General features: G+C 40.2%; 1 protein-coding gene across 4 annotated transcripts in view; it reads right to left on the bottom strand.

The window, feature by feature from the left end:
* The window catches only part of SLC39A10 (solute carrier family 39 member 10), a 53,605-nt gene that overhangs the window by 9,632 nt on the left and 16,040 nt on the right, over positions 1 to 27,933 (bottom strand). For all 4 annotated transcript variants that reach the window (XM_040603712.1, XM_040603711.1, XM_040603714.1 and 1 more), the window contains exons 2-7: positions 12,314 to 13,381; positions 11,051 to 11,252; positions 5,241 to 5,410; positions 3,920 to 4,138; positions 2,416 to 2,536; positions 182 to 550 (exon numbers count right to left, since the gene is read on the bottom strand). In XM_040603712.1, coding sequence (XP_040459646.1) covers positions 182 to 550; positions 2,416 to 2,536; positions 3,920 to 4,138; positions 5,241 to 5,410; positions 11,051 to 11,252; positions 12,314 to 13,372 — 2,140 coding nt within the window. In that variant the 5' untranslated portion in view covers positions 13,373 to 13,381. The remainder of the gene's footprint in view (positions 1 to 181; positions 551 to 2,415; positions 2,537 to 3,919; positions 4,139 to 5,240; positions 5,411 to 11,050; positions 11,253 to 12,313; positions 13,382 to 27,933) is intronic.

Genomic DNA, 27,933 nt, shown 5'->3' with positions numbered 1-27,933 from the left:
TAACAAGGGGAAGGCTACTACAACCGATGGCCTTTTCATTTGTGCTCCGAAGGAGAGTAAACAGTGCCAGTAACCACAGGAGGTAGCTGGAAGCCTTACCCGTGATCACTGCCAAGTAAAATATTACCGGTTACTAAAGGTAAGAAGAAAGTGTTGAGAAACACTCAGTGCTTTTGCTTACCGATTGCTAAGCCATCACTAAAGTTGTGAATGCCATCTCCCATAATTACCATCCAAGCAATATTAGCTATGCCAGTATCTTTCAGGTCTTTTCCAGAATGACAGTGGCCATGGGAATGATGGGAATGTTTGTGATGCCAGTGGTGACTGTGTTTTCTAGCTATCATTTTATCTTCGCCATGGCTGTCGTACTCTGAATCGTGAAGGTCACGCTCTTGAGCAGCACGTGAGACGTCGTTGTGAGAATGGTGCATATTGTTGTCCTCTTCGACAGACAAGAAGTTTTTGGGAGGGGATTCCAGCTGTCCGTCTAAATCAGTCAGTTCAGTTTCATTGAGTCGATCTTCAGATAAAACAGAGTCATCTGCTCCTGCATCGAAGCCGGTTGAGAGAGACACCATTAATCCTTACTGCATCACCAGCCGCCACCGCGTCATGCAGCTGAGAATTTAACTGCTTTGCAAAAGCAGAAAGAGTATTTTAACACATCCCAATCTAGTAAACTTGTGGTCAATGTTCAGCCAAAGAAATAACTCTCTCACTGCCCCATTTTTTCATTAATTTGCACGTCCAGCATATAGAAGTCTCTACTACAAGGCAGCATCACTGTATCCACAGCACACAAAGTCAGTCGTAGCCCGACCTTGGCTTGCATCTGTATTTTCGCTACTGACAAAATTTATGGTTCAACATTGAAAAGGACAGTTGCCAGAATGATAAAAATGTCTTATGTGCTGCAGGTGGAACCACAGTGGCTCGGGGAACCTTAACTGGCTGCTCTCGATGCATGCCCATACGGGTCACAGCGTCACCTTCCCTGAGGCGTACCAGGGTCTGCCACCGATACAACTGATCTTCAAATAGTTTCTGTATTGTGTGCAGCTTTGTGTCGGACACGTGTGTCACAGCGAGCTCACTGCCCTGCTAGCAGTCAAGCCATTTTGACAAAGAAACACAAAGTGAAAACAGTGCAGAAGACATGCAAGTCCACTAATATTACTGGAGTATTAATAAATAAATGAAACTGGCAATCTACACTCCAGGAAGCAAAATCAGTGGCAGAAAAATACCCGGTTCTGGCCAATGAAGTTATTAGCTCACAGTAATTCAACAAATACATTCCAGAGTCAAAACCAAGCAAACAGTAAGTGGAATTAAAACCCAGGCAGAGAGTACCGAAGCAGCAATGAGGTCTAGGTAAACAAGCTCTTAAACGTCACTTGGAAGCTGTTTAAAAAGAAATGGAACGGCCATTCAGGTCAGCGGCAGTGGCACTGCAGGTCAACATTCAAATCCAGCACTGGGCTCCTGTGCCTACAGCACAAACTACTGAGTGCCCTTTCAGGGGAGCCGTGTTAGAACACCGGGGCGGGCTCCACGGTATCAGCAGCAAAATTCCCCTGATTGCCCGTTAAAAGAGGAAGCCATCTCAAAGAGATGTGCCACCACCCTCACCGCTGGAAGCCTTCCCGCCTTCTGTGCCACTGTCCCAAATCCCATTTTCAGTTGTTTGAGTGGAGAAGGCTACAGCCCTAACTCTCCCTTCTACAAACCATCCCAATTAACAAAATTGCATTTGTTTATGCCTACGGATTCTTCATCAACAGATTAGTTCAGCAGCCATGCAGGCAACAGAGAGGGGATTTTATGAAGCAAAGGGCCTCCCCTCCCCTCGCCCCCTTGAGAGTGGCGTTCCTTCAGGGTACGCACTGCGCGCGCACGCAGACTGTCACGGAGGAACATACATGCAAGTCATTTTGGATATTTGAGGAATATTCAGGACTCTTGGTTATATTTATGGAAAGAAATTTAATTTTGTTTAGCCTTCTCATAACTGGCCAGAGGCTGGAATTTCAGGTAGTGTGTGTTCAGTTTTGATCTAAGCTTTGCCAGGGCTGAGCTAGTCAGCCACAGCTTAACGAAAAAACACCCCAAAACCCAAAGAAATAAAAAAAAAAAACCCCAACCAAAGAACCAAGCCACCCAAAACCTGACTGCTTCAGAAGTCTGAGAACCATTTCTATGGCATATTAGGAAGTGTTCTGAGTGCGCTCAGATCTAAGGAAAACAAAATAAAAAAAAAAGTTTTAATAGGGAAAGCCTATTAAGTCTTATTAACAATGATTTGCATAATAGCAGCAAAACTGTACAAGAGGTTACACGCTACATGCCATAGGTAACATGCCATTACTTTGAATCTCATAATCAGAGAAAATTCCGAAAATAAATGCCTACCTGCAAGGGGTTTGAGCTGAAGCCAGTCAGCATCTGGTCTGTTATTTAATTTGTGATCAGAAAGTTTCCTTCCAATTGGTGACTCTTCAGTCTGCTTTTTCTTGCACCATTTCTGCTTACTCTGCAACAGCAAACAGGTAACATCTGGTTTGTGAGGGGACACCGATGGAAATAAAAGACACTGAAATACTGTCCAAAAACCTCTTCAAAGTAGACTAAGTTGCTCTCTCTCAATACATCTAACAGAAGCATGTGACTACAGAATATTAAGCTTTTTAGGGTTCACCAAGGATGCCTATCCCAGTGGAAACTGGTAGCCACCTACCACAGGCCCTCGCTCTCACCCCGGCGCTGCTTCGCTCCAGTGGCAGCACATTATGACATGGATTGCGCCAACAGCCAGAAACACATCTGTGCAGTTACTGTATTTGCTTATTTTGGTCAAGAAAGCAAGCATGCAGCAAGAACGGCTCCTCTATTTTGATCTACTTTTAATTTTTTTTTATACTCCTATGACTTCCTTGTATTTTCCTTTAGAGAAAAGCACGCCACTTTCCTGTCTGCAGCCTGTACAACAGAGATCGCAGATCTGCGAAAGCAGCCTAAGGGATTTAATTACTTAATCAATCTCAAAGAAGATATGGCCAGTGTGACAGCTTTTACCTCTTTATCAAAAGGTCTAAGAAATGCCTCCCCCAACACCGAAAATCTGCTGCTGCCTGCCCAGCTGAGGCTGCAAGTCTGATGCGGAAACAGAGAACTTTAGTGGTTTCCACCCTCATTTGGGGAGAAGCCGCTTTAGCTTTCACCAACATCATTTTCTCCTCAAAGTCAAATGACGGAGGCAACAGTTAAGAGTGGATTTATATTGACTGTTGAAAGCATATGTCTCTTCGGCAGCTTGAATTTCTATCCCGTCCCCCCTCTCCCGAGGCGCTCGCTCTCCTTTTATGCCACCACCATGAATACAGCACGCTCCCAGCCCTCAAAATCCAACCGTTTTCAGGGAGACGAGTTTACATTTGACTGGCAATTTACAGAAAGCAGGAGGTCTGCAAATTTTAGTATTTTCTCCTGTGGAAAACCTGAATACCTCTGTTGCACTGACATCATTAACTAACAGTACAGTTAAATTTCTTGAAAATTGTCTGACAATTGCCTGGCTCTATTACCAGTTCTTTCTTACATACAGCCTTTCACGCTTTTGAAAAAAATCATGGTGCTTTAGAGAAAGAGCTGTAATCTCTTTTACCTAGATACCTCCAAATACAGCTGGCCAAAAAGCTGCTCCCTCCCCTGTCAGATCTCTACTCTGACTTAGCAAATGACCTTGTTAAGAGAGGCAAGCCCTTCTAGAAGAGGGTTTCCTCAAAAACCAAACAGAACGCAGAGCAGCGGCACTGCTCAGTCACAGAATGATGCCTCTTCCCACAGCCAACCCCTCAGCGCTCAGGAGGTAACTTCAGGGACACATTTTAAGATAGCATGCAGTTTTAGTGCGTACCTTTTGTTTATTGTAATGCTTGTACATTCTTATACAGTGTTCAATGATGAACAAAACATAAATGCCTCCGAGTGCCACAAGACCTTTCAGCACTGGATCATTCTCTTCTAGAAAGCCTTCAGCCCGTGCTCCGTGTCCGTGGGCATGTCGATGAGAACGCTTATGTTCATGAACATGACCTTGGCCATGGTGGTGACTGTGGTTGTGGCCTCCATGGGACTATTGGGTGAGAAAATAACAACACAGCATGGTGCAATCAGGAGACTGAAATGGCTCCAAGCTCAGAAGAAACAACAGGTACCCCTGCCAGAAATGCAGCATAGAAAGACTTGAAAAGTTGGGTTGTGGGTTCATTTGGGGGGGGATTTGTTTGGTCTTGTAGTTTGGTTTGTGGTGCGGTTTTTTAGGGGTTTTCTTCTGTTTGTTTGTTTGTTTGTTTACTACAAACACAATTTACCGTAGATATTTTTCATTAAGACTATTCATTACCTTAACAAATAAAAAAACATTCTTCTGGGAAATTTTGGCGGGGGGGGTGTGTGTGTAAGATAACCTAGCTTCAGCTTTTTTCTGTCATAATGCTGAAGATAATGAGACTAACACTCAGAAATGTCACAAGGAATTACCATCCTATACTCCCGTTAGCAACCAAACCTCATGGTTTTTTTAAAACTCATGATTTTTTAAAACTATTACAATTACAACGTCAATTCTGATCTGAAATATTCAAAAAACCAAAACAGCATGAACAGAGATTTGTATTAAAATTTACACAAAGAAAACCGTTAAACATCAGTCTGTTTGATGAAAGAATCAAGGTTAACAAAATTTTAGGAAACATTTCCCCTTCTAAAAATTATGGTACACCATCACAAATTAAAAACTGCTTACCTTCCTAGGAACTTGGATAGTATCTCGGTTCAGTGAGTTAGAGGTTACTTTCTCCCCAAAAGCAAGTAACCACAAAGGTTAAGCCTTCTGACCTAGTTCTAAGTGGTACGGACACAAGTACCAGTGGACACAGGACAATAATACTGCTAACTGTAAAATACTCTTGTTGGTCTCATTAGGTGTTTTAAAATACTGTGGCAGACGTTAAACTATGAATTCTTTTTTCTTTTTCTTTTCAGAAACACACATTTCCTTTCTTTTAGTTAACAGAAAGTCTCAAGACTCTGTTTCAGGATGCCCCTCATATTCAAGTCAAGATACCTCTGCATCACTGAACATTTATTTGTTGATACTTGTCAAACAGTTCTTTGAAAATTCTATATTCCACGAAATTACAGTTAAGAATAAAAGGTAAAGAGACTGTACTTACATGTGGCAACAGATGGAGTAGTGCATCTCCACTCATTGTTCCTACAGCCAGAGCTACCAAGAAAGTTAGAAGAAATTTGAAGCACCATTGGTTAATGATGGGAATCAAGATCACACCTAGCAAGGAAAGCAGGCTAATGACGGTGATAGAGATGATACCACAAAACCAGGCTGTGGGAAGAAATGAACACAGAAAGGTTATCAGAACAATACTTGTAAAACTTTTAAGACTGATAAATGACTTTCAGCTATCTCTTAAGAAGGTGACTTTCCTTTAACTCAAGTTGTGTCATTGTTCATTCAAAAGTGCTGAAAAATAGGAAAGCAGTACTGAAGTCCACAACAAAAAACACAGAGGCTGGTTCAGAGTACAGTGGAATATAGTGAAAGACATCAGAAGGCAATCAGCTAAAACCAGCAATTCTTCCTGACTCTGAGTTCCAGGCTTAGCTCTGTAGCCCTTGATGAAACACAAAAAGCAAAAGATTCCATGTTGGAACAAAAACATCTCTCGTACTTAACTAGGGCTCTGCAAGCACTAAGTTAATATTTAACATTTGTTTTTTACACAATTCTGATGCAAAATTTCCTGAAATCAATATTGCCCCTCCTTTGTTAGAAGCAACATGCTTGGTTAGGCATCATTCTTTTCACCTGGCGCTTTGAAACACATTTTTATTCACGAGAAGTAAGACAAACTTTGACAGAGAAATTTTAAAAGTCAAGTGCTATAGTAAGAGCTTGAAGAGCTGAAAGCAACTTGCTACCAACAAAAAGCAGTATCTCTTTTTTCTGAGAACTTCTACTGTTGTCATTAGATGAAAAAGTGATAATGGGATATGGTACACTCAAGATAATCCTGTTAATAAGGGAAGATGTGCAAACCCCTGTATGATACGGAAAAGAAGAAATTACACAAGAAACAGATCTTACGAGCAAAACAACATGGCGCTTCCAGTCAGCATCTCACCTAATAAAAATATTTTTTCTTCTGCTTTTCCAAGTCATCAGTAAGGCTACGAATTAAAAACTGTTGGGTTTTCTTCCCCTCTATCTCTACTTCTCTATCACTTTCCTTGTTTCTTCCCATCACAGAAGTCAAAGACCAATAAGTAAAAACTGATAATTCCAACAATACAGTTCAAAAGGTTCACAGTCCCAAAGACAGGAATAGTTAGTTGGTGCTTCTATTTTACAAACATTAACTGTTTGGGCCGAGATCTTTCATGAACATCATTTCCTCAATCTGAACTCCCCCCGCCGCCCCCATCCCCTTTATTTTAAAGCAGGGGTCCTCAAACTACGGCCCATGGGCCAGATACGGCCCCCCAGGGTCCTCAATCCGGCCCCCCGTATTTACAGAACCCCCCAGCCGGGGGTTGTGGGGGGAAACCAAGCAGCCGCAGGTGACTGCCTGCCACTGCATCCGCGCCGGCCCCCTGGTTAAAGGTTTGAGGACCCCTGTTTTAAACTTTTAGCCTAAACACTTCAGGGTTTTCCCAGGCTTTTTCCTTGCTTCATTTTTAATCAAAAACGTCTACACAGTTTGGCAACTTCCATTAAAGTTAACAATTCCTGATTTAAAATCATTAGCATCTCCATGCGTCAGTGCATAATCTGATTTCTCTTTACATCTATGAAGGTCCACTCGCCTTTGATGCAGGGGGGAAAATGTCCTGGGAAATGGGGGGGAAGGAGAGGAGACAGGAGGAGTGAGGATGTAGTAGCTGCTCCATGAATCTTGTAATTTAGCAGTCAAATGTCCCATGAATTCCGTCTGTACCAAAAATGCTACAAATCAGATGTGACAAGACTGCCAGTGGACCTGCGGCTGCTGCAGGCCTGGCGGCTCAGCACCAAAACTTACAATATCTGCCAGTTAAAATTTTATTTTGGGACATTCACCCTTACACAGTCTGTAGCTGTCGTTCCACGACAGTGCAGAAATGGAAACCATCCAATTCAAATGCAAAGGGTCCAAGAGCATATCCACCAGGAAAACCTGATGGGAAAAAGCTTTAGAAAGCATGCGGCATGCACCGAAATGCATACTGACATCAAGGGGAAAAGGGAAAGCTGGTAAAAAAGGCAAAGGCTGCCATCAGATGGGAACTAAAAGAACAGAGACTGGAAAATGAGAATATAAAAGCAGGTCTGGAGTGGGAGCAGGACCCTGCCGACCAAACTACCGCTACTACGCAGCCTGGGTTCATCCCCAGCGCGCTTCAATCACAGACGCTGGATTTGCAGGCTCTGCTGAAAGAAACACCATACATGGACTTGTAATTCAATACTGTATCGTGCATGCATGCACAAGTAGCCCAAATAAAAATTACACAGTCATCTGGCAGGACACTGGATCTCCAACCTGGACACAGACATTATGACATTAAATGCCAGGTTAGATGAGCAACAGCCTTACATGGAGACAAATGGAGATTATGCAAACTAGCTTCGGTTTCATATATCCTAGCACAGATTTGGCAAACGCCTCTCTGAAGGGCTTACATACTCTTAGGAATGATACAGCATCTAAACGTGGCACCACGATTAAGATGAGGTACATGAGACCTAGCGTACGGAGTCTGTGCACCTCTCAGATCTTGGTTGCCAGCTTCTGCCTCTGTTTAAACTCTTAAAAAACGCTATGGAACCCAAATTATCAGCAAAAGGTTGCTGTCAAGTCAATGACAAAACACTCACTATATACAAAAGCTGTGCAAGACCCCACAATTACATATATGTACGAACACTCTTACCAAAAGGACTACTGAGGAAGAGGTATGACAAAATTCTGACAGAGAATTTTATTGAAGGACTTCATTGAACTGCAGTGTTCAAAACACTAAAATATTATGGAAGTGGAACTCATATGCAAATAGTATGAACACTGCAAGAGCTCTTAAATTATTCAAGATCCTGGTGTGTAACACTCCTAGGGATACTGTATAAAGCCTGGTCAATGAGGTGAAGTTATTATGCACTGGCTTATAAAATATTTCTGTGGAAAAACCAAGAGGGAGGTGACCAAACAATTTCTTCAGTAAGGGACCTCTGTTCAGACAGTGGGTGGCAAACAAGAGAGCTGCTGCAGCAGGCACCTGGCAGGCTGCGGGCGGCTCGGGCACTGCGGGCTGTAACGGGAGCGCAGGCTAACAGAAAGGCTCCGCCAAAGCAAAGCCTTCCCGGGGTCGGGCGCGGGAAGCTCCAGGGAACTCTGGCATCTGCACAGGCAGATTTACAAGACAAATCTGATCTGAAACACTTTTGATCAACAGCTCTAACTGATCTCCATGTTTAAAGAAAATGGCTTGCTGTGTACTTGTACAATTTCTGTTAGCTTGACTCCTAGTGGGGGGGTGCCTTTCTTCTCAAGGTAAGTTGTTTAGGAGCCCTCAACGGTAACAATGCCACCCCTTCCAACAGGCACACTGTGAAAGCTCAGCTGTGTGTCTAAGCCCTTGAAAATCCTCTATTAGAGGATGTTATAGAAAGAAAACCCAACACAGCTTCGCACGTTTTTAGTCATCGGTTAATTAAATTACATCGCTTTAGAGAACTGCACTGTCAGAACTCACAGAAACCTTACAGGTTAGTATTGATGAATAGAAGCGGCACTGGTCTGTAAGTTCTGTTGAAAGTTGAAAGCTTTAATTAAAACCAAAGAAAACCACAGAAAGCCAGTGTTTAAAAATGTCTGCATCCTCCTGATTTGGCAAATATTTCTATCTAAAAATGTTTACATTTGCCTGGGTAAGCAGACATTCTCATTTTAGTAGAATCCTAGAACCTGCAGGTTAAGTTACTCTATGACTGACAATTGTCCTACACCTCCCACAATCCCCACATACCAGTTATGACTTCTTACTTTGTGATTTACTTCCTCACTTAAGAAGGGAAAATGATTATTACACCAATTGAAGTCCCACTGCAGTCAATACAACAGTATCCAGGAAAGTGCTACCATCACCTCATCAAGCTGATCCAGTTTAGAGGTTTGTTTTCAGAGCCAAATCAGTAAGTTAAAACCCAATTTTTTTACAATTAACTGGCAAATACTTATATTCAAGATATTAGATGCTGTGAAACATGTTAAATGCTCACAATAAGCTTCACTACTTTTGCAAATTAACTCTCTTAAAATGTTGAAGGTCTTCAAGCTGAGTTATTCATCAGCTCCCTTACTCATTACAAGAAAAGAAAATTCTTTTAAAAAGAATCACTCATCTGTAGAAACTTCTAATTAAACTGGTTCAAAGCATGTGCGACATGGCGGTTTTGTACATGGTTTCAACATTTTAATTGGCAGAAGCTGGCAAATCCTCTTGGTAATAAGGCAGGGGTCAGCTCTTACTACAATGAGACTACCCCACAAAACAAACTGCTGCCATATAAAACACACAATATATTCCATTTACAGATACCTTTTAACAGTTAACAAGATAGCAGCTGTGTCACTATAGGAGACTTATGCGTAACAAGTTAATTATTTTAATGACTCCAGCATTGTTAAGAAAAATTACCAGCAATATGTTCTTTCCAACAGTCATCAACATCTATGAGAATGTAGTCTAGTCACTTAAAACTTTATATCTAATGATGCTAATTAAGAACCTATGTCCTAATCAATAGTCACAATTAGCAATATTTTTAAAACATGGACACTGTACCCAATATTTTTTAGATTTTTAATATTTCACCACAGCTAAACATCTGTCAACAGTTCCATTATAATTTATGACAGATAGCAGTAGTAACCATATATTTTAAAAGTATACTCATCATGAAATCACAACAATGGATGCTGCCCTTAAAGTAACTGCTTTAACAAGAGTAAAAATATTTTAGCTTAGAACTATGGTAAGAAGAAAAAAAAAAAAATCTCTACTGATTTTTAATCTAGGCACACACACAAAAAATTAAAACTGCCAACAGAGGATTTTGATTGAATACTTCTTGTATGCTTAAGAGAGGAGTAGTATAGAATAACTGACACTGGAAATCAGGAAAGAGAAGTGTTGTGAGAAACAGCAATTTAAGAGCTCTTGTATCTTGCTTAAGTCTCCTTATTTCCTAAGTTAACAAAACACTCTGGATGTTGTATCTACAAATTTGCATCACTGCTACAATATAAAAATGGTAGCACCTGAAATCTTGTTTTCCAGTGAATGAGCCATGATGACGGCACTGTTCTCTATTCCTGAATGAATACATCCAGGTAAAATTTATTAAGAAAATCTGTGCCAAAGTAACACTGCAACTTTCCAACTTTGAGATAAACACGTGGACTGCTTCAGTCATACCAAGAGAAAAACATATTTTAAATGATGGAAATAATCCAGACTGCAGGTGGGACTTGCTCCTTAGAGGTCCTTCTAGCTCCAAAGGTTCTGTCCCTGCAAGAGAGTCCAACCTCCTCAGGTATGTGGGAATAAACCAGGCCAACATGCCTGGACCACCGGCCCAATGCCAGGACATTAGGCCTCAATGACAGAACACCAAAAAAAAAAAAGAAATAAAAATAAGCAAACATGAAATAAAAAGTGAAAATAATGGAAAAGGATTAAAAGGTACAAGAAAGAAAGGTATGGCTCCCTGAGCCATGGTTACACAGGAGAAGCTATTATACCTGCAAACAGGATACTCTGTCTCCTGACTTGAAGTAGCATGCTGTCTCAAATTTCTTCTAACACACGAAACTTCAACTATTCATTTACTCTAGTCAATGCTAAGTTGTATGACATTTCAAACTTTGAAGTTAATATTTACAATGCAAAATAATTTTGAAGGCTTTAGATGTTGCACACCTACCTGATGCACCTGTTTTATCTTTATTTTCCATTGATGCATTTTTACTTTTCATAAAATCTTCAAGCTCATCATAATGTACAATACAAAGCCGCCTCTCGATCTGGTACAGCAACGCAGGGCACATGTATATAAACAATTCAGGAGAGATTGGAGAGCTGGTTTCCAGGCCATAGTGCCTTAGCAGCTGGGTAACGTTTAAACACTGCAAGCAAATTGTACAAACAAATTAAATACGAAAGCAACTATTTCATTAAAAACTACAGTTATGGAAAATTTAGCATACAATTTAAGAACACAAAAGAGAAAATCTGGCCCACAACATCCCACCAGTACTAAAACATGTCCAAACTGATCCAGGTCGTTTATGAGGGGGAAGAAACAGTAAAAATATCTGCCCAGCAAACTCAGTCTCCAAACGCCTATATAATTTTTGATAAATGTCAATGAAAATTAGTTTATATATTCTTTACCATCACAGAATACAAGCAATGAAGAAAGAGCAACAGGAAAGGAGCGGAAGAACATACAGCCAAAATAGGTTTTCTAACACTTCTTTACCTGCCAACCTTCTGTGCTTGCAGCTTCACGTTTTAATTCACTGAAAACCTCAAACTCGGCATTCACTCCATCCTTTCCTATCCTGACTTCTAGCTAAAAGCCATGGTACCAAACTGTCCTGCTTCTGCAGGTAACTATAGGGCGGAAGGGGAAGTCTATTTATGGTCCTGGCAGAAACAACAGATGCTGAAGGGAGAAACGGAAGAGCTTACGCCAAGCACAGTGCTACAGAAGCTACGTCTACCTTGCTTCATGATCTCTTAGGACAAAGAAATTAGAAGCATGTTGAAAAGATGCAGGTGCTTCTCTTTGGAAAGAGTCTGTGCAGTTTCCAAGAATGTTAACAATCTTAGATTCAGAAAGAAGTCCAGAAAAGGTAGGTGTCTGTCTGGGAAGTATTCATGAATACTGGGAAGGGAGACCCCCCACCTGTAGCAGGGTATCTCAGAAAGCTTTAAGGATCTCCTTTATACAGATAAATAGGCTAGAAGATCGATTGCTGAGAAAAGATGGGTGAGAAGCCAACAGAAACGAAAACCCCTACAGTAAGCACACAAGGGGGACAGGGACCTCCAGTGCTCGCACTCCACTACTCGTATTACGTAGCGGCCGCGGAGGTGCTGCCGTGCTACTTGTGAGTGTGCACCTTCAACTGCTCCCTAGCACAGCGGAAGCCGACTTACCGGTTCTCCATTTCACACTCACCTCTTCATGATCATGTTCGTCTTCATTGCGATCCTTGTGACTATGCGCTGAAGAAAGAGTATGTTTTCTGACACTAATCTGCTTATGAGGTGCCTCTCGCTTGCTGGTATGGTGGTGTCCATCCTCATTACCTAAACTGGAATCTTGATGTCCATGACTAGAACGATCACTGCTGTGTTCATGATGGTGCACATGCAAGTGAGATGCATCATGTACGTGATCATGTTTATGAACACGATTGTGCTCATACTGATCACCTGAATCATGATCTGGGGCATAATCCCGGGTAGCATCTCCTGAAGGCTCACTGATCTTCTTTTGCTTCTTCTTCTGTTTCCGTTGTTTTCTTTCTGGCTGATCCTGAGTTGTGTTTGTCTCTGTTGAAGGTTCATGGTTCTGTTCTCCATGTTCGCTATGACCAACTGAATCGTTACGAGAATGATGTGTACCATTATGGTCATGATGATGTAGACGAGGGTGGTGGTGATGGTGATGGCGGCTCTGGTCGTGCATGTGTTTGCCATCATCTTTTACTGATGGCACTACTGCGTCTCTCTCAGGGTCACATTTACGGTTTCTCTTTGCAGCCATACCAACCATGGTTTGGTTTTCCGAATCTGCGTGGCTATGAGGATGGTTATGAGAGTGAGAATGCTTTCCCTCCTGTACTTCTAAAGCATATAAGTGAGAAACATGATCATGGCCAATATCATCATGACTGATCATGACTACCTTTACCTCTCCTAAACCAAGGCTAATTAACAGTCTTTCCAGGCCAAAAAAAGATAATCTTCCATTTTCACCATAACGCTCAAAAATCTTTTCAATGTAGTATTTCTGTTCATTTTCAGCTTCCAACGTTGAAAATTTACTCGGCACAGATTCTGTTCCTCCATTCTGGAAGTAGGATGCATTTGAGATCTGATAGTCATTATGGTAGTGTACACGTTCCTCTTTAGGACCATGGTCATGTCCACCTTCATGGCAATGATTGCACTGATGAAAGACAAATGTCAGCAAACAAATGATGCAAAATTTTGTGTGCATGTGTACCTTCATCTCTGTTTCCTACAAGAAACACAAGGGGAAGCACTTAGGCGTAAAAGCAATCTCAACATTTGTACTACACCAGTATCAGTCTGGTACTCATTGGTACCAACTGAATGACTTGCAAATCTGTTTAGATACTGGTATTAACAGAACGACAATTGCAGGATTTTTACTGCAGAAATTGTGCTTATGTACTTTTCTTATCCAACAGTAAGATAGGCTCCATGTGTTTCAGAGATGCACTCTTACACAGCATACTTACGAGCCAGTTACAAGAAAAAGATCAGCTCTTACAGTCAGTCATATAATTTTTTGTGTGTATTTTCAGAGGCACCTATGCTTATGATAACCTGTAAGATTGGAAATCTTGTTAAAACACAGCTTATAAAATAAAAATTATTTAAAACCAACAGTTCTGTATTTTCTTATTTATGGGGATGACAGGCTGATAATAAGTTGAAAACGCACACATCATTTGTTCTCTTATATGCTGCTAAAATACCTCCACTAAACACACAATTCCCTATTTTCATTGATAATTAGCGATTATAAAATAAGTTGCCATTAAACAACTTCAATGTATTGCTTAAATGTTCATATTTTAGTATTTTTTTAGTACTTTCACTTCCATTGAGTTACTGATTTCAAAGATCTACATGGATGTTAATTTAAAAATAAGGATATACAGAAAACGTCTGTTTATGCAACTCAAAAATACTGTTCATGCTGACAGTCTAGCTCAAATTAGCTAGTACTGATTTTTAGAATTTGTATAATCTAGACAATGTGGCTTTCAATTTAGTATTAAACGTAAGAACCTTACTATTCAACATCAGGTAATGACGAGGACATGGCAGAAGTCTTGTGTTCAGGGTTGAAAACAATTCATTATTTTACAAAACTTGACAGGTTTATTTTGTTTACATCTGCTAGCAAAAAAAATTCGTAAAACTGAAATAATTGTTATAAAAGAAGCTTGTAAGAAAAAGAATTTCCAGGTTTATGTAAAAATGTTATAAAACTAAAAAGCTGAAGATATGCCAAGAGCTGTACTTTATGACTTGTATTTGCTAGAGACTTATATTGGGTAGAGAACAACCTCTAAAATACATAGGGGGGGGGTTTTGGGGGGGAAGAATCCTTTAAATCCTTTAAACGCTCCCAGGGGTTTCTAGCAACACTTAAATTGCTCTGCCTGGTACCAAGCCAAATAAAACACGTACCATTCACAACTGCTCTGCTAGATAGATGCAGTAGATCATCAAGCCCTCCTATCGGCAAGGGAGCAGACACCTAAAAGAAGGCAGCACGTAACTTCCCCATTGATCTGAACAGTTGAATTACTTTATTCTGAACAAGTTCAAGAGAGTTAACTAAAGTAGATAAAAGAAACAAGTGCAGAAGTAGGGCTTTTTACACGTAACTCGTTAAATTTAGAATATGACTGAGAAGGAAAGGAGAGCTGAGAGGACAGGAGCTGCAGCCACCCTGCTTTCCGTACACTCAGATGCTACCAAAACACTGCAGCAAATGCAAGGATGTAAGGGCCCAGGAAAACAGGTGAGTATGCTTCCAGCTCCTTCTACACCGAAAGCAGCTTTAGTTCCCTCTGTGCACCTTGACTACAGCTGTGACCGACCCTACGTTACAGGCATGGGTGACCTGGCCAACGCACCCTAAAGTGCTACAGACTTTCAGACAACAAAGGGGAAGTGTAGTTACCCTTCTCAGGCCCACCCCAGCTGCTAACTAAAACATGCTTCATTAAATCAGTCAGGAAGGTGCTTTGCAGCAAACCTCAAACATTTGAAGTCCTTTTACATTTCATAAGCCATTATCTTGATGTTTTGTGCTTAAGCACTTGCAACCACATTATTGCACACACACAAAAAAATCTCTTGGAAGCTCCTATACTTGCAGCAGGTTGACAAGAGACAAGGAATCAGAGGGAAAAAAAGGGCTACCTTTTAATGACTTTATACAGCAAACAAATGAGTTAACAGAGAAGACTGGTGAAGAAGGCTTTCCTGTTAACCTCTACAAATACAAAAGATGAAAATTCACTTTTCACTGGAGTTTCAAATGCTTGCAAGATTAAAGAAAAAAAAAAGTAAACTCTCTTTTGCAATACTGACCCAGTTACAAACATAAGATCAGAAGAATATCTATCAAATGGAAGCATCTGTATCAAGAGTAGATGCCAGGGACATCAGATAGGTTAATGGGTAATCATTGTATACTGCTGCTTTACTTTTATTCACAGCTGTTCAATCACCTGTCTGGAATGACCCCAGTTTGCCTCCAGTTCAATCACCCACATTCCAGTTACTGATTTAAGGTCTGACAAACGTTTTCAAGTAATTTAATACTTCTGAGTTCATCCCCAGAATTTCCTGAGGTCTTACTTTCATATAGTCTTTCTCCCTCACAGACTCTGTTTAAGGCATCCTTAATGTTCTTTTGAATACATCACCGGGATTAGTACCAAAACATTAAAAGCATCTCAAAGCACCTTCCAGAACCTTTTTCTGTTCTCCTTAGATGTAACAGGTAAGTACAGAGTTGTTATTGATGGAGCAAAAAGAAACAGGTTGCAAATCTTTATCTGAGAGTCACTGGACTGAGCCAGCCCCTAGACCGTATACTGTCTGGGAACGCATGCCGTAACCTTTAAATGAAGAACATATGCTCTCCCTCACACAGGCTGAGAACCTGGGCTCTGTGACTTACATCATCCCAGAGGGCAGAAACATTCTGGCAGTAAGGAAAGGTACCGGATCAGGAATGTGGCTGGTGGCAGATCAACAGAGCTCCGCATTTCTATAGGAACATGCTGATTTTCATCAACCGAGGATTTACAGTGTTGAATGTTACTTAATGTGAAGAGCAGGTTCAGGATCTGGAATAAGCAGTTAAGGTACATGCAAGACAGGTGAAAGCCCTGGGGGAAAGATGAACTTCCATACGCTTGCACAGAGGCCAGCAGCAGCAGGTAAGTACACATGGTATACTGTAATGCTCTAGCAAACTGTTCAGTATCTTAACTTCAGCATCTCAGTACTGAAAACAGCATCTGAAGTTTAAGTAAAATTCAGTTACTCAAAGGGTACTACTTCTGCAGGTAAGACACCTTTCCTCCCCTTTTGCCACATAGTGGTAACATAACCAGAGCAAGTGAAGTCAAATCATTCCCATTTAAACAAGTACAACCCGGACTGAAATATCTCTACCAGGAAATTCATGACTCAAGCATGATCATAATCCTTTTCACAACCTCGTGATCTTTTTCATGTGACTGTCTCATACAATACTACTAATACATTACTTTGAAACTTTAGTCATGCATCCCTAATTGTGGCATTCAGCTTTGAACGGTACCTTTTCTCCATGCCCTAGTGGTTAAAACCATTTGTAACCTATGATCATGATTCATTGCTGAAAAACATGAGCTAAGCATTATCAGACCAATTTCAAAATCAATTAGATGTCTCACTGTTTTCAATTAAAATAGTAATAACCCTAGCACAATATTTTAAATCATCTATTATGTCATCTTCTGTACCTGCTGTTTTAATTTTTGCTACAGAATAAAGATGCTTACAAAACAAATGCACTCATCGTAAAAAATCTCAAAGAACTCCTACGAGAACAGATTATTTATTTGTTTCTTTTTAAGCAAGCTTTGTTAATTCTCTAGGCAACCGTAAAGAGCTGTCACCTCTCGGGCAGCTTTCGCATCTGTACAACACGGGAGAGCTGCAGCCCCAGCTCCGCCCAAACCAGCGGCGCAGGGCTGTGCGTGCCTGGCCTCAACAACAGGGCACGACTCCCAAATCCCCCGCAAGTGCGGACGGGCAGCCCGCGGACAAGGCTGCGCCGCTTCTGCCGATGGCTGCTGCCAGCCTCTGCCTCGCTGCCTTCCCTCCTGCGGCGCCCGCGGCCCCGCGCAGCGCTGGGGAAGGGGCTGCAGCCGCGGGGCAGCGCCCGGGCCCGGCGCTGGGAAGTGGCCCCCGGCCGCGCCAGCCCAGTGCCCGCCCACCAACGGCGTGCGCCCCGGGGGACGGGGGTGGCGGCTGCTTGGTTTGGGCTTCGCAGCCTTTTTCATCCTTTGCCTTGGCTCCCCGACGCTTCCCCGCAGTGCCTACTGTTTCAGCCGTGCCTCTTCTGGAGCCCTTCGTTTTCGAAAAGCCTTCATGTAAAGCCTGCAGTATGCACATGGCACTGGCACTGAACGTGGCTTTGGATTTTTTGAATCACCGGAACTGATTTCTGGGATATGATCGTAATCGCCAGCTGCTTCACTGAGACTAGAAAACTAGTTCAAGAGTTAGGCTTTCCTTAAAACAAACTTGGGTTCAAATAATGTGGTCATTCAGAGCCTGAACCCAACCGAAAGTCACATCTCTCATTTTAGCACCTGCAAGCCACATGCTATAGCATTTTCTGCCGGCACACAACGCTGACTAGGATGTTTTAAATGCCCAACTTTCCTCCACCACCCCACCCCCCCCACCACCACCCCACCCCCCCCCACCACCACCCCACCCCCCCCCACAACCACCCCACCCCCACCACAACCACCCCACCCCCACCACAACCACCCCCCGTCTGCTCCCAGCAATCTTAATAACCTGAAATACTTGTAACAGAAGTGCACTGGACTTCCCCCCTTCCCATGCTCCCTCCTGAGTCATTTTCGTTTCTCTCCCTTTTTGTTCAACTTCCTTTCCTTACTTTCTCTAAGAATGTTCTGCTTCCCCCCCCCCCCCCCCCCCTTCCCTATCTGCAGACGAGAACTTTAAAAAAATGTGTTAAGACTCCTCTCAGCAGTCACTCAGCTTGAATGCCAGCAGTAAAGCACCTCAGCAAGACTTCATGGGCAACCAGAACTGTCACACCACACACCACCACCCAACACATGCTTCAGCTAAGGTAACACACAACCGAGAAAGACTAAAGGTGTTAAAAATAAAGCAAAAGCAATGTTCTCACCAACCCAAGATACTGCCCTCTCTGTGAAGAGCTGCTCAGAGTAACAGCTCTGTAAGAAAAGGGTTTGTTTCTTTTTAAGAGAAATATTCTTTGAAATAAAACTACTGACTACATAAAGACAGTTTTTACTACAATTCCTGAAAATCTGAATTCTTTCTTATATTGCAGGTATTTATTCCAACATACACACAGGAGAGATACCTGCAGCCCCCCACCACTTCCACTCCAGCAACTCTGCAGTATTTCATACTAATATTCAGTTAAAAAAAAAGCCTAGAATCTGAAAATCCAAGCCCTTTATTTCCTAAATTTCAAGTTTCTAACAAATGCCAGAATATCAAGTCCTACTAACCTAGCCCACATTATTATGATAAATTATTTTTTAAAAATTACTGTGAAATTTAAAATACTGCTGTTACTGGAAGGCACTTTAAGAAAGCCATAAAAACATTTCATTAAATAACAGTCTCTTTTTGTTTTACAAGGCTTAAGCTGACAACAGCTTCTGGACATACAAATAGGAAAACATGCTGCAGATCTAGAAAGTTACAGTTAACAATTTCTAACTTTAGTTCTCACCCATCTCCTGTATTTTCCTCCCTCTTCAATTTCAATGAAACCCAGGTTTGTGGATTTAAGTAAAACTCATTCATTTGAAAATCTACAGCCCAGTAGGAGGGGCTCGTTGTAAGAACAGACCATTAACTAACTGATCCAAGCCATATCTGCTAAGTTAATACCAGATAAGACTTAAATAGTACAGAAGGCATTTATGCATAACTGAACACCCCATGGAATTTTTTTAAAAATCTGAAATGTGAAGTACTTAAAGTGCCAAATCCCAAGCATACTAGAAAATGATCCTAAAGTAGCAATCTACTCGCTCAGTTATCCAGAAAGGGGCACTGATTTTATTTTGAACGTAAAAAACCCTGGACATACTTCTTTAAAAGGCACGCCAGTTACTTATAAGAAGTTGCTGAGTACAGACTCCTTCTCAGAGCTCAGAAGAATGTAAAAATATCAAAACAGCTGGAAGTTCTGCAAGTCTTAGTTCTGGTTAACAGGAATTAATTTTCAGTTCTTCATATATAAACCGTATGTAGACCATAGAACATCTATTAATACACAAAATTGATAATGGAGCTGGTTTGCTTTTGTGCCAATATTGTACTGTTTAACTAGGTCCTATTAAGATACCAGTGCTTGTAAGAATGAAATACTTGAAAGGAAAAACCAGTTACACCTGCATTTTAAGATTTTACTTTTCCGCTGAAAGTAAGCAAATGTTTTTGGTTGATCTAAGGCTGAAGTTCAACAAATATTTTAAGATGCTGCTGCTGTATTAAAGCTGCGGTTCTGCCCTCCCCCACTGCCTCATTCATTCCTTCCCATTCCCACAGACCCATTTTTGTATACCAGCACATTTGTTTGCTGATCTGTTCACTATGCAGCTGTACAACTAGATTCTGCTGAAAAATAGCCTAGAAAAAGAAACAAAGATTATTTTCAAGACAGATTACTTTTCCTATCTGGTTCATTGTGCAGCTGCACAAACACCCCAGTCCAAAAGCAACGTTGCTTTTGGTGGCAACACCAACACCAGCTTACAGACTAGGCTGATCTGCAGCCTAACAGAGTATTTTGGCGATAGCACAAATAAAACAACTGGCCACCTCAAAATGTATTCAAATAACACTGAAAAAACAGCAGTGAATAAATTTCCTATTGAAAGCCATTTGACAACAGCTTCTCCAACTCCCCCCACAGTACAGAATACAGTAATGTTTGCTATCAAATGTTACAACCAGTTGTTATAGAAAGAATAAAAATACTGCAAACTGCTACACATATTTCATCCTAGTGGTATGTTAAAATACTTGCAGTATGTTAAAAGGCATTAAAGGCATCTCTTTGGTATGTGTTTAATTCCTACACTATTACAATAAAAAACCCTCCATCACAGCTACAATTCAGAAAAGGAATCACACATGTCTACTCTTAAGCTGATGACTTCTCTCACTTCAGAAAAAGATTATCAAAACTATCAAGTGTAAAAAGTCCATTGAAAAGTGGGACTAGGGCATGTGTTGTTTGGTTTTTTTACCTGTGATGTGCCAAATTAGTGCCTGGTAGTTTATGATTAAAATTATTAAAGTCCATTTCTAGAATGCAGAATTTGCAAATTTCTTACTTGATAAACATATACCATTAATTCAAATCTGTATTTTTAAATAGATTTAATTAATGAATGACTGTCACAGACTTTTATAAAGGCCCTCTATCAACATGCCATTCAAATAATTCTTAGCAAACTCATTCTGTCAGAGTACAAACCCAGAGAACTACTACTATTCTTATGCAAGAACACAGCCTTCTTTTCCTAAAGGAAATTTGGGAGACAACAGGCAGCCTCTGAAACCACTCACATCCTGCATTAGTGGGCTCCCAAAGCCGTCTTTGTTCGGTAATTGTGGGAGACAAAGGTGTTCGTAAAGACATCTCAGCAGATTCAGGAGTAACGCTTAACCGGTCTGATGCACAACATAAAATCGTCCTAAATATTACAACATGCAGATCCACCAAGGAAACGCCCCACTGAACCAAAATGTGTAACTTCCATCACGTTCCAAGTAAGACCTCAACAGAAGTCACGACACTGCCTGGCTCTTGCTTATTTTAGCCATAGATATTGTTAAAACAGGTCTGTGTGATGATCGAGGCAACCACTCAAACTGATGCAAATACTGGTTGGCTTCAAAAATCACTCACCATGAATTACTGATCTTTCTTAACAAGGCATTAAAGCAACTTTGAAGGGACACAACTTTGAGGCAAATGAATGAAAATGTAGTATTTAATACCCAGTATTACTCTTACTGCAAGATTAGAGAGAGAAAAGGGGAAAGGAAGCACAATCCTTAGAGCCTTAATCTAAAATGCAAGTAGAGATGTCATCCTAGCCAATCAAATTAAAAACACTGATGGGCTAAAAATCTTACAATCTTAAAAATACCATTATGCATATGTACCTCCCTGTGTCCACCACTGCGCAAGTGCACACGTATTCTAACAGCAACCCAGGCAAGCAAGGACAGATATGGAAAGCGAGACTGTTACCAGTTTGGCTAAAGCCATGTTACAATTTGATATATCTAACCTAGACTATGCTGTGTAGCTTTATGATTTGATCTAATATAAAATCCTGGCTTTTACAGCACCTATAATTCAGCACATACTTCTAGTACCTCTCCTGAAGTATGGATGCCCCCCTATCCTTCAGCGTCAGTCACCATGGCTTCTTCCTTTCACTGTAATTTGAAATATAATGATTTTCTGGACCAAGGGCTGATTTGGTTCCATGCTGTTGTGGTCACCATCTGACTCAGCAGAGTCACTAGGGACATTAATGTTTCCCACGTCACTCCTTGGATCACCGACATCTTTCCTCATCATTGATTATTGTTTTCCCTTGCTATTGGGGCTTTCTTCATTCTATGTGATTCCATTACTTCTCAAGGCTCTCTAATTTCTATAACCCATTTCTGTAAAGAAAGATCTCTTTTTATCAGGAACCCACTACTTCAATATATCCTCCCAATTATGTCAAATGTGTCAATTTCAGTCAATAAGCAAGTGAACCAATTTCTTACGAGTTCTCCAATATTTAAACTTAGAATGGTTTCTACTGTCATACTATGGTACAAGAAACAGTTAAAAAAAATTTACAAAAACGGTGCAACTTGCTGTCTTCAGCCTTTAACACAAGTGATCACTATGTGTATCCCAAAACAAATCCAGTTTGTTGAAAGAAGACCATCCTGACTAATCCAGAGTTTTCTCTTTGACAAACGGAAATGGTTTGGCAGTCTAGCACTGAAATTACAGGTTATCAAATTTATCTGAGGAAGATGTTTTATGCTCTCTGCCACTGATAGCTGGAACCAAATGAAAACTAGACTCTACCTCTAAAATCAAAGGGTCAATAGTCAGTTGTGACCATTATTTCACAGGTTGAACTTCAGAAGTATTTAAGAGTCACATAATGTTAACCTGAGTTTCTGTAATAAATGCTGTATTATTCCATATATAGTGGAGTCAACATTTTCTGTTAAAAATATCCCCCCTCCACCCCTCTCTTCCTTTTGCTACTGCACCTGACAGTAGTACATCAGCCCCTTCCAGAGTCTGCTCTGCACATCAGTCATATTCCAAAATACTTCACTGCAATCATACTAAAGCTGTCCATAGTAAATGCATTATGTGATCATGGCTGCACATCTTTCCTACAAAATCAAGCCAATTAAAAGTACTGTATTTCAAATTACAGGTTCAACTAATTAACTGACTACAAAACAACCTTGTGGTAGAAGACAGCTTAAACCACCAGCGTATCTGACAGAGATCTATCAAACTGATACACCTCGGCAAAATTAAAGCCTACTGGAAGAACCAGTTAAGAATCAAGACAGTTACAGTCCATCTACACTTCCAAACTTATTTTAACATCTTAAATAGCTCAGTTTAAAATATCATTAAACATAAACAGTATGAGAGTTTAATCCCGAGAACACTTTTGATTCCAGTTAACCACAGCTGAAGACACCTGAATATCTGTGTGGTGTTCAGAGACTCTGAGGCTTTACTTTTCTCACTTCTAGATGCGCAACAATTTCTTGCGAATCCTCTGATCCTCTTCACAGTCAAATGGTACCTCGTCACTAGAATAACATGCTGTCTCCTAGCAGGCCACCTCATCGCCACGTTAAGGAGTTGAAATACTTCAATAAATATTCAATAAATAGGTTGGGTATTTGGCATTCAAACCTGTATTTGGCATCCAGATCTAGCTCATGCTATACCACAGTCCCTGATCAGAGAATTTTTCAGTATAAGGAGAAATCTCATCATCTGATGCCTGAATAATAAAATACCTTTTTAGAAGGTTGAAATACCTTTTTCAGAAATCTGGTGAGACTACCTACGTGTCTTATCTTTGGCCAAAACAGCTTTATCCTGAAAACAAAGAACAACAAATAAGAAAAAATACTAAAAAAGATTTTCCTGTCTGAAGCTAAGTTAACTATTTATAAATTCCTGATTGATGTACTTTCTAGTATTCAGCTTTAACTTTCAGAATGTAAATGTAATGTTTAAAAAGTGACTTTCTGGTAGTAGGACTGTGAGGTAGAAATGGTAAGGATCTCACTTGGCTTATTGTCAAAGAAAGTAAAACCAAAGCAAACCATACCTGCATGCACAGAATAAAAACAGCAGAGCACATGACATGTCATCTCAGTATTTCACTGTTTTCAGTAGTGACATTTGGCAAGTACATGGGCAGAAATTCAGCAAAAAAATTATTTTTTCATACTTAAAATACATTCCTCTTATTTGAAGAACAATGTACTCCTCTCAAGGTTTCACTTGGGAGAATGTTTTATCTATAAAATGTACCGAAGCTACAGTACGAGAGGATTCCAGTAAATGAATTTATCTGTAGAAACTCTCAGAATTTTCCCTAGTGACAATTTGGCTTTTTCACTTTTACTAGTATTTTAAGAATTCCAGAATGGTACATTGCCTTACTCCAAAACATTTTAATTTGTCCATAGTCCAATTAACAAAAAAAAAAAAACATAAAACATTAAAATACTAAACTTATATGTTTTTAAGATGTTCTTGGCTTAAACTATACTGCAATTAAACTATGAGAGGTGTTCCTACGTGTCAAAGGCTAAAAAGGTACCATAATAATACACTGTTTCATTAGACCAAGGCAGCCCCTTATTACTGACAGAACAGCAGTTTCTATGGGGAACAGAAGACAAAGCATGGTCTTCAAAGACAGTGAAAGTATTCTTACATCGCCTAGCATAACTGTTTACTGCAATTAATTTGAGCCATAAAGTTTGACACAAAGAAAACAGAAGTGAGTAATAATAATTTGCTATAGTGGCTGCATTCTTATTAAGAGTCAGCATAAACCCCTCACATTCCTCTCCCTACTATTGAACATACGTAATTAGCAAGAACCAGCATGAGGATTTTTGCCCAGAGCCACTAAAAATGAAGTTCTGCTGGGACTCTGTACATTACTCTGCAAGATGCAGATGCGTAAACTTAGACTACACACTTCACAAAACTCAAATCTCTTACCTGTAGCACAAAGACAGTAACTGTTTAAAAAATAAAGTTATAGCACGGGAGGAAATTTAAGCTGTTTTTCTTCGACAACATGCAAACACAACAGAAGTCTAGAATATATTACAAGCATCAAGAAATTAGCTATGGGCACATTACAATATAAAGCTAAATTTGGTATATACATGCTGCTGCAACCACTGTATATTTATTGAATAGATGGTATAAGTCTTAAGAGCAACTGGACAATTGAAGCACGGTTAATACAATAAAATGCCTCTGCCAGGCAAGTGGCTCAATGCACCCTTCTGGACAGAAATGACTGAAGGTCTGTCCTTATCCTGTTTACCTATCATATCAGACATTAAATAAATGGGAGTATTTTGTTTATTTTATTTTCAGGATAAAAATGTGGCAGCGCAAGCCTACCCCATTATTCGGGCAGCAGCCAAGTAGCTTATTTCTTAAAACTTTAATGTAAGCTAGTACAATTTAGAATTGTACTTTTAGGCTGAGGTACTGTCTTCTATAGACAGACATTCAGGTCAGCAATAAACTGCTCCTGTGTTCTACAAACAGAACTAGAAAATAAATATGGCTTAAATTATATGGTTTGCATATCACAGAGTGACAGTACTTCTCAAGGTAGTGGAGTCCCGAGGAAAAGAGGTCTTTCTTTACAGGAATGGATTACAGAAATTGCATCGAGCCTTGGCAAATGATGTAATTCATCGGTTCAAACAGAGAGTACAATATTCCACTTGATGGTAAAGAAGCTCTTCTGGACTGCTCTGTATATGATAGGAATGAAGTAGTGCCTACAGTGGAAATCCTTACTTGGTGAGACTTCAGATGCGTACCTGCTCACTGTTCCCCCTCACAGGAAACACTCAGTTGTGGTGTGATTAGTTATTTTGCAAGGTGAACTAAACTCATCTTTCAGTTGTACAAATGACACGTGATTACTGTCAGCAACAACCTTAGAACCAGTCACTCTGGGATGCAGTGCTACTCAGTCCTACTTAAAATGCAAATCAACATTAACAAAGATATAAATATTACTCAAAAAACCCAAAACCCCACATCAAGAATCACACTGAGTAATGCCTATTTGAGGAGACTACCTTGGAGATTACATGTGGTTTTGCTTTGATACTCCAAGCCAAGTACGCTGCACATCATTAACAGCAATTGGCTTGGTTAAAAGAGGAACTATTTATAGATATTCAATCACCAGCTGTAAATCAGTTTGAATTTAGTTATCCTTCAGAACTCAAGGTATTACTTCTGCCCATTAATAATCATCACACTGCAGTAATAAATTGCAGCTGTAATAAAAATGCACAAGGATCAGTTTATGAATGTGGTACAAGTCAGGCAATCCTGAGATACCTGTCTCTATATGCAAACTGCATGACAGCACCTATCTGCAATTCATGTTTTATTAAGAGTAGTCTTCATTAGGAGCTGTGATTGGAAACTCTCTCTAAAGCATTTACAACCTACACACAGAAAGTCCCTGTTGACTATATTTATAATTTTATGCAAACCCAGCAATCTTGCATAAAACCTCCTTTGTACATTCTTAATCCAAAGATATTTTTATCTCACATATGCATTTTATCTTATAAAACCACCAACCACAGTAACACTTTTAAGGGACTTCATTCGATTAATGAGTTTCAGACATGATCATAGTTATTCACTTACTTCCAGTATTATGCAGACTTTGTCTCAATTCTAGATCGGTTTAGCTACCCAACATCAATGACTTCAAAAGTCAGTCTTTGTCACTGAAGCACCAAATCAAACGCTCAGACGGTACAATTTTCTGTACCTCTGAACAGGTCAGGAGCTACAGAGCTCTAACCGCTCTCTAGTTCATATTCCACATTTTGTACACACTTGTTACTGTATTTAATACTGAGATGATGTCACTGTCAACACAGCAGAAAGAGTAGGTTTCTATAGCAAGCTTCATCCTAAGACTACAGATACATGCCTCACAAGTAGAAAGCAGATTTCTCTCAGGACTGCGCTTCAAAAGGAAAAAAAAAAACCCTACCCAAAACAAAACCAAAACCCACCACACCCCAAAACAAACCAACCAACCTACCTGCAGACTAATTTTATTAATCTTCACTGCCAAAAATTTCTAATAAACACAACCAAACTAATCCACAGATTGCCAGGTTCATTTTGCTGATGTCCAAGTTCTGTTCAGGAACATTTCTTACTCTGTGAACATTACACACTGAGCAGCAGCAACAGACAAATACACCTACATTCAGGCTCTCCAACAGACAACGCAGCATAAATTCTGTAATACATCCATCCCGGTTTACTGGCACTTTAATTTTGGATTAGTGAAACCAGCAGATTTTCTTCACTCTCATCGTACTGCTTTGGAAAGCAGCAAGCTATAGAAAAGGTGGTGGCTGGATAAGAAAGAAGCTCCTAGGTCATCAAAAGCTGAGAGAGAAAAGACAACAGCTGAGTCATTCCTCCTCTGCAGCAACAGACAACAGAGTCAGAAAGCGGGAAGAGAGAAGATGAGGCAGCGCACTGATACCTAGCAGATGAGAACATTTCCAGTGTAATGAACCACATCCTCCAGCATGGCTATGACACCCTGCATGTAACTTCAACATCCCTTCTTCTCAGAAACTTTTTAGACTGCCATCAGGAAATCATCATCTTCCCCATCTTTCATGCTGGCCTCCATTTTTTTTGGTATCGATTATCACAAGAGGTGGCAAAACACAAATGACATCAAACAATGATGTTTTAACTTCTTTGCTCCTCAGATTTCTACTACATAAAAAAAAAAGAAGTGGCACTGATGCAACAGCACGTAAAATATTAGATGCAACAGCACGTAAAATATTATGAATACAGGGACTGATGTAGCATGTACCTTTCTTTGGAAGATTACAATGTAGGCAGGACATGGTTTCCAGCATTTCAGTCAGTTTCTCAAATGTAAAACAATCCATTTGTTTTTATTAGCTTTGCCTAATTAGTACACATTTGTTTACCAGACTTCATTAGGGGTACTTCAAATAATATCTCAGTTGCAATTTAAGAATTACCTAAAACCAATCTAAATTCTTTCTGCATCAGGTGTTACTTCACGCCTTTGTCAGCAAGCTAAAATGACTAGTTCTCGTTTAAGACAAATTCACTAGCCCACCCCAAAGATGAATACCTTTCAGATGATAAAATTATTTTAAATAATGGCTCACTAAATTGAGTTGGGCTCCCACAGAACAGGAAGTTAACACTGATTTTCTTCACATTAGGGTATAAACGGGTTCCCAAAAGGCATAAATTCTTAGTATGCACAGAACTCTCCCTGCACCTAGAGCTCAATGCTGTGAAAAGCACAGCCACACAAGACACAGAGCTGCCATTAAGCTTTCCTTCTTTGAAAC

The sequence above is a fragment of the Falco naumanni genome, chromosome 8, assembly GCF_017639655.2.
Source record: "Falco naumanni isolate bFalNau1 chromosome 8, bFalNau1.pat, whole genome shotgun sequence".
Taxonomy (NCBI): Eukaryota; Metazoa; Chordata; class Aves; order Falconiformes; family Falconidae; genus Falco; species Falco naumanni.
Note: the sequence above shows the minus strand (reverse complement) of the source record. Positions and strands in the feature narration are given on the sequence as shown.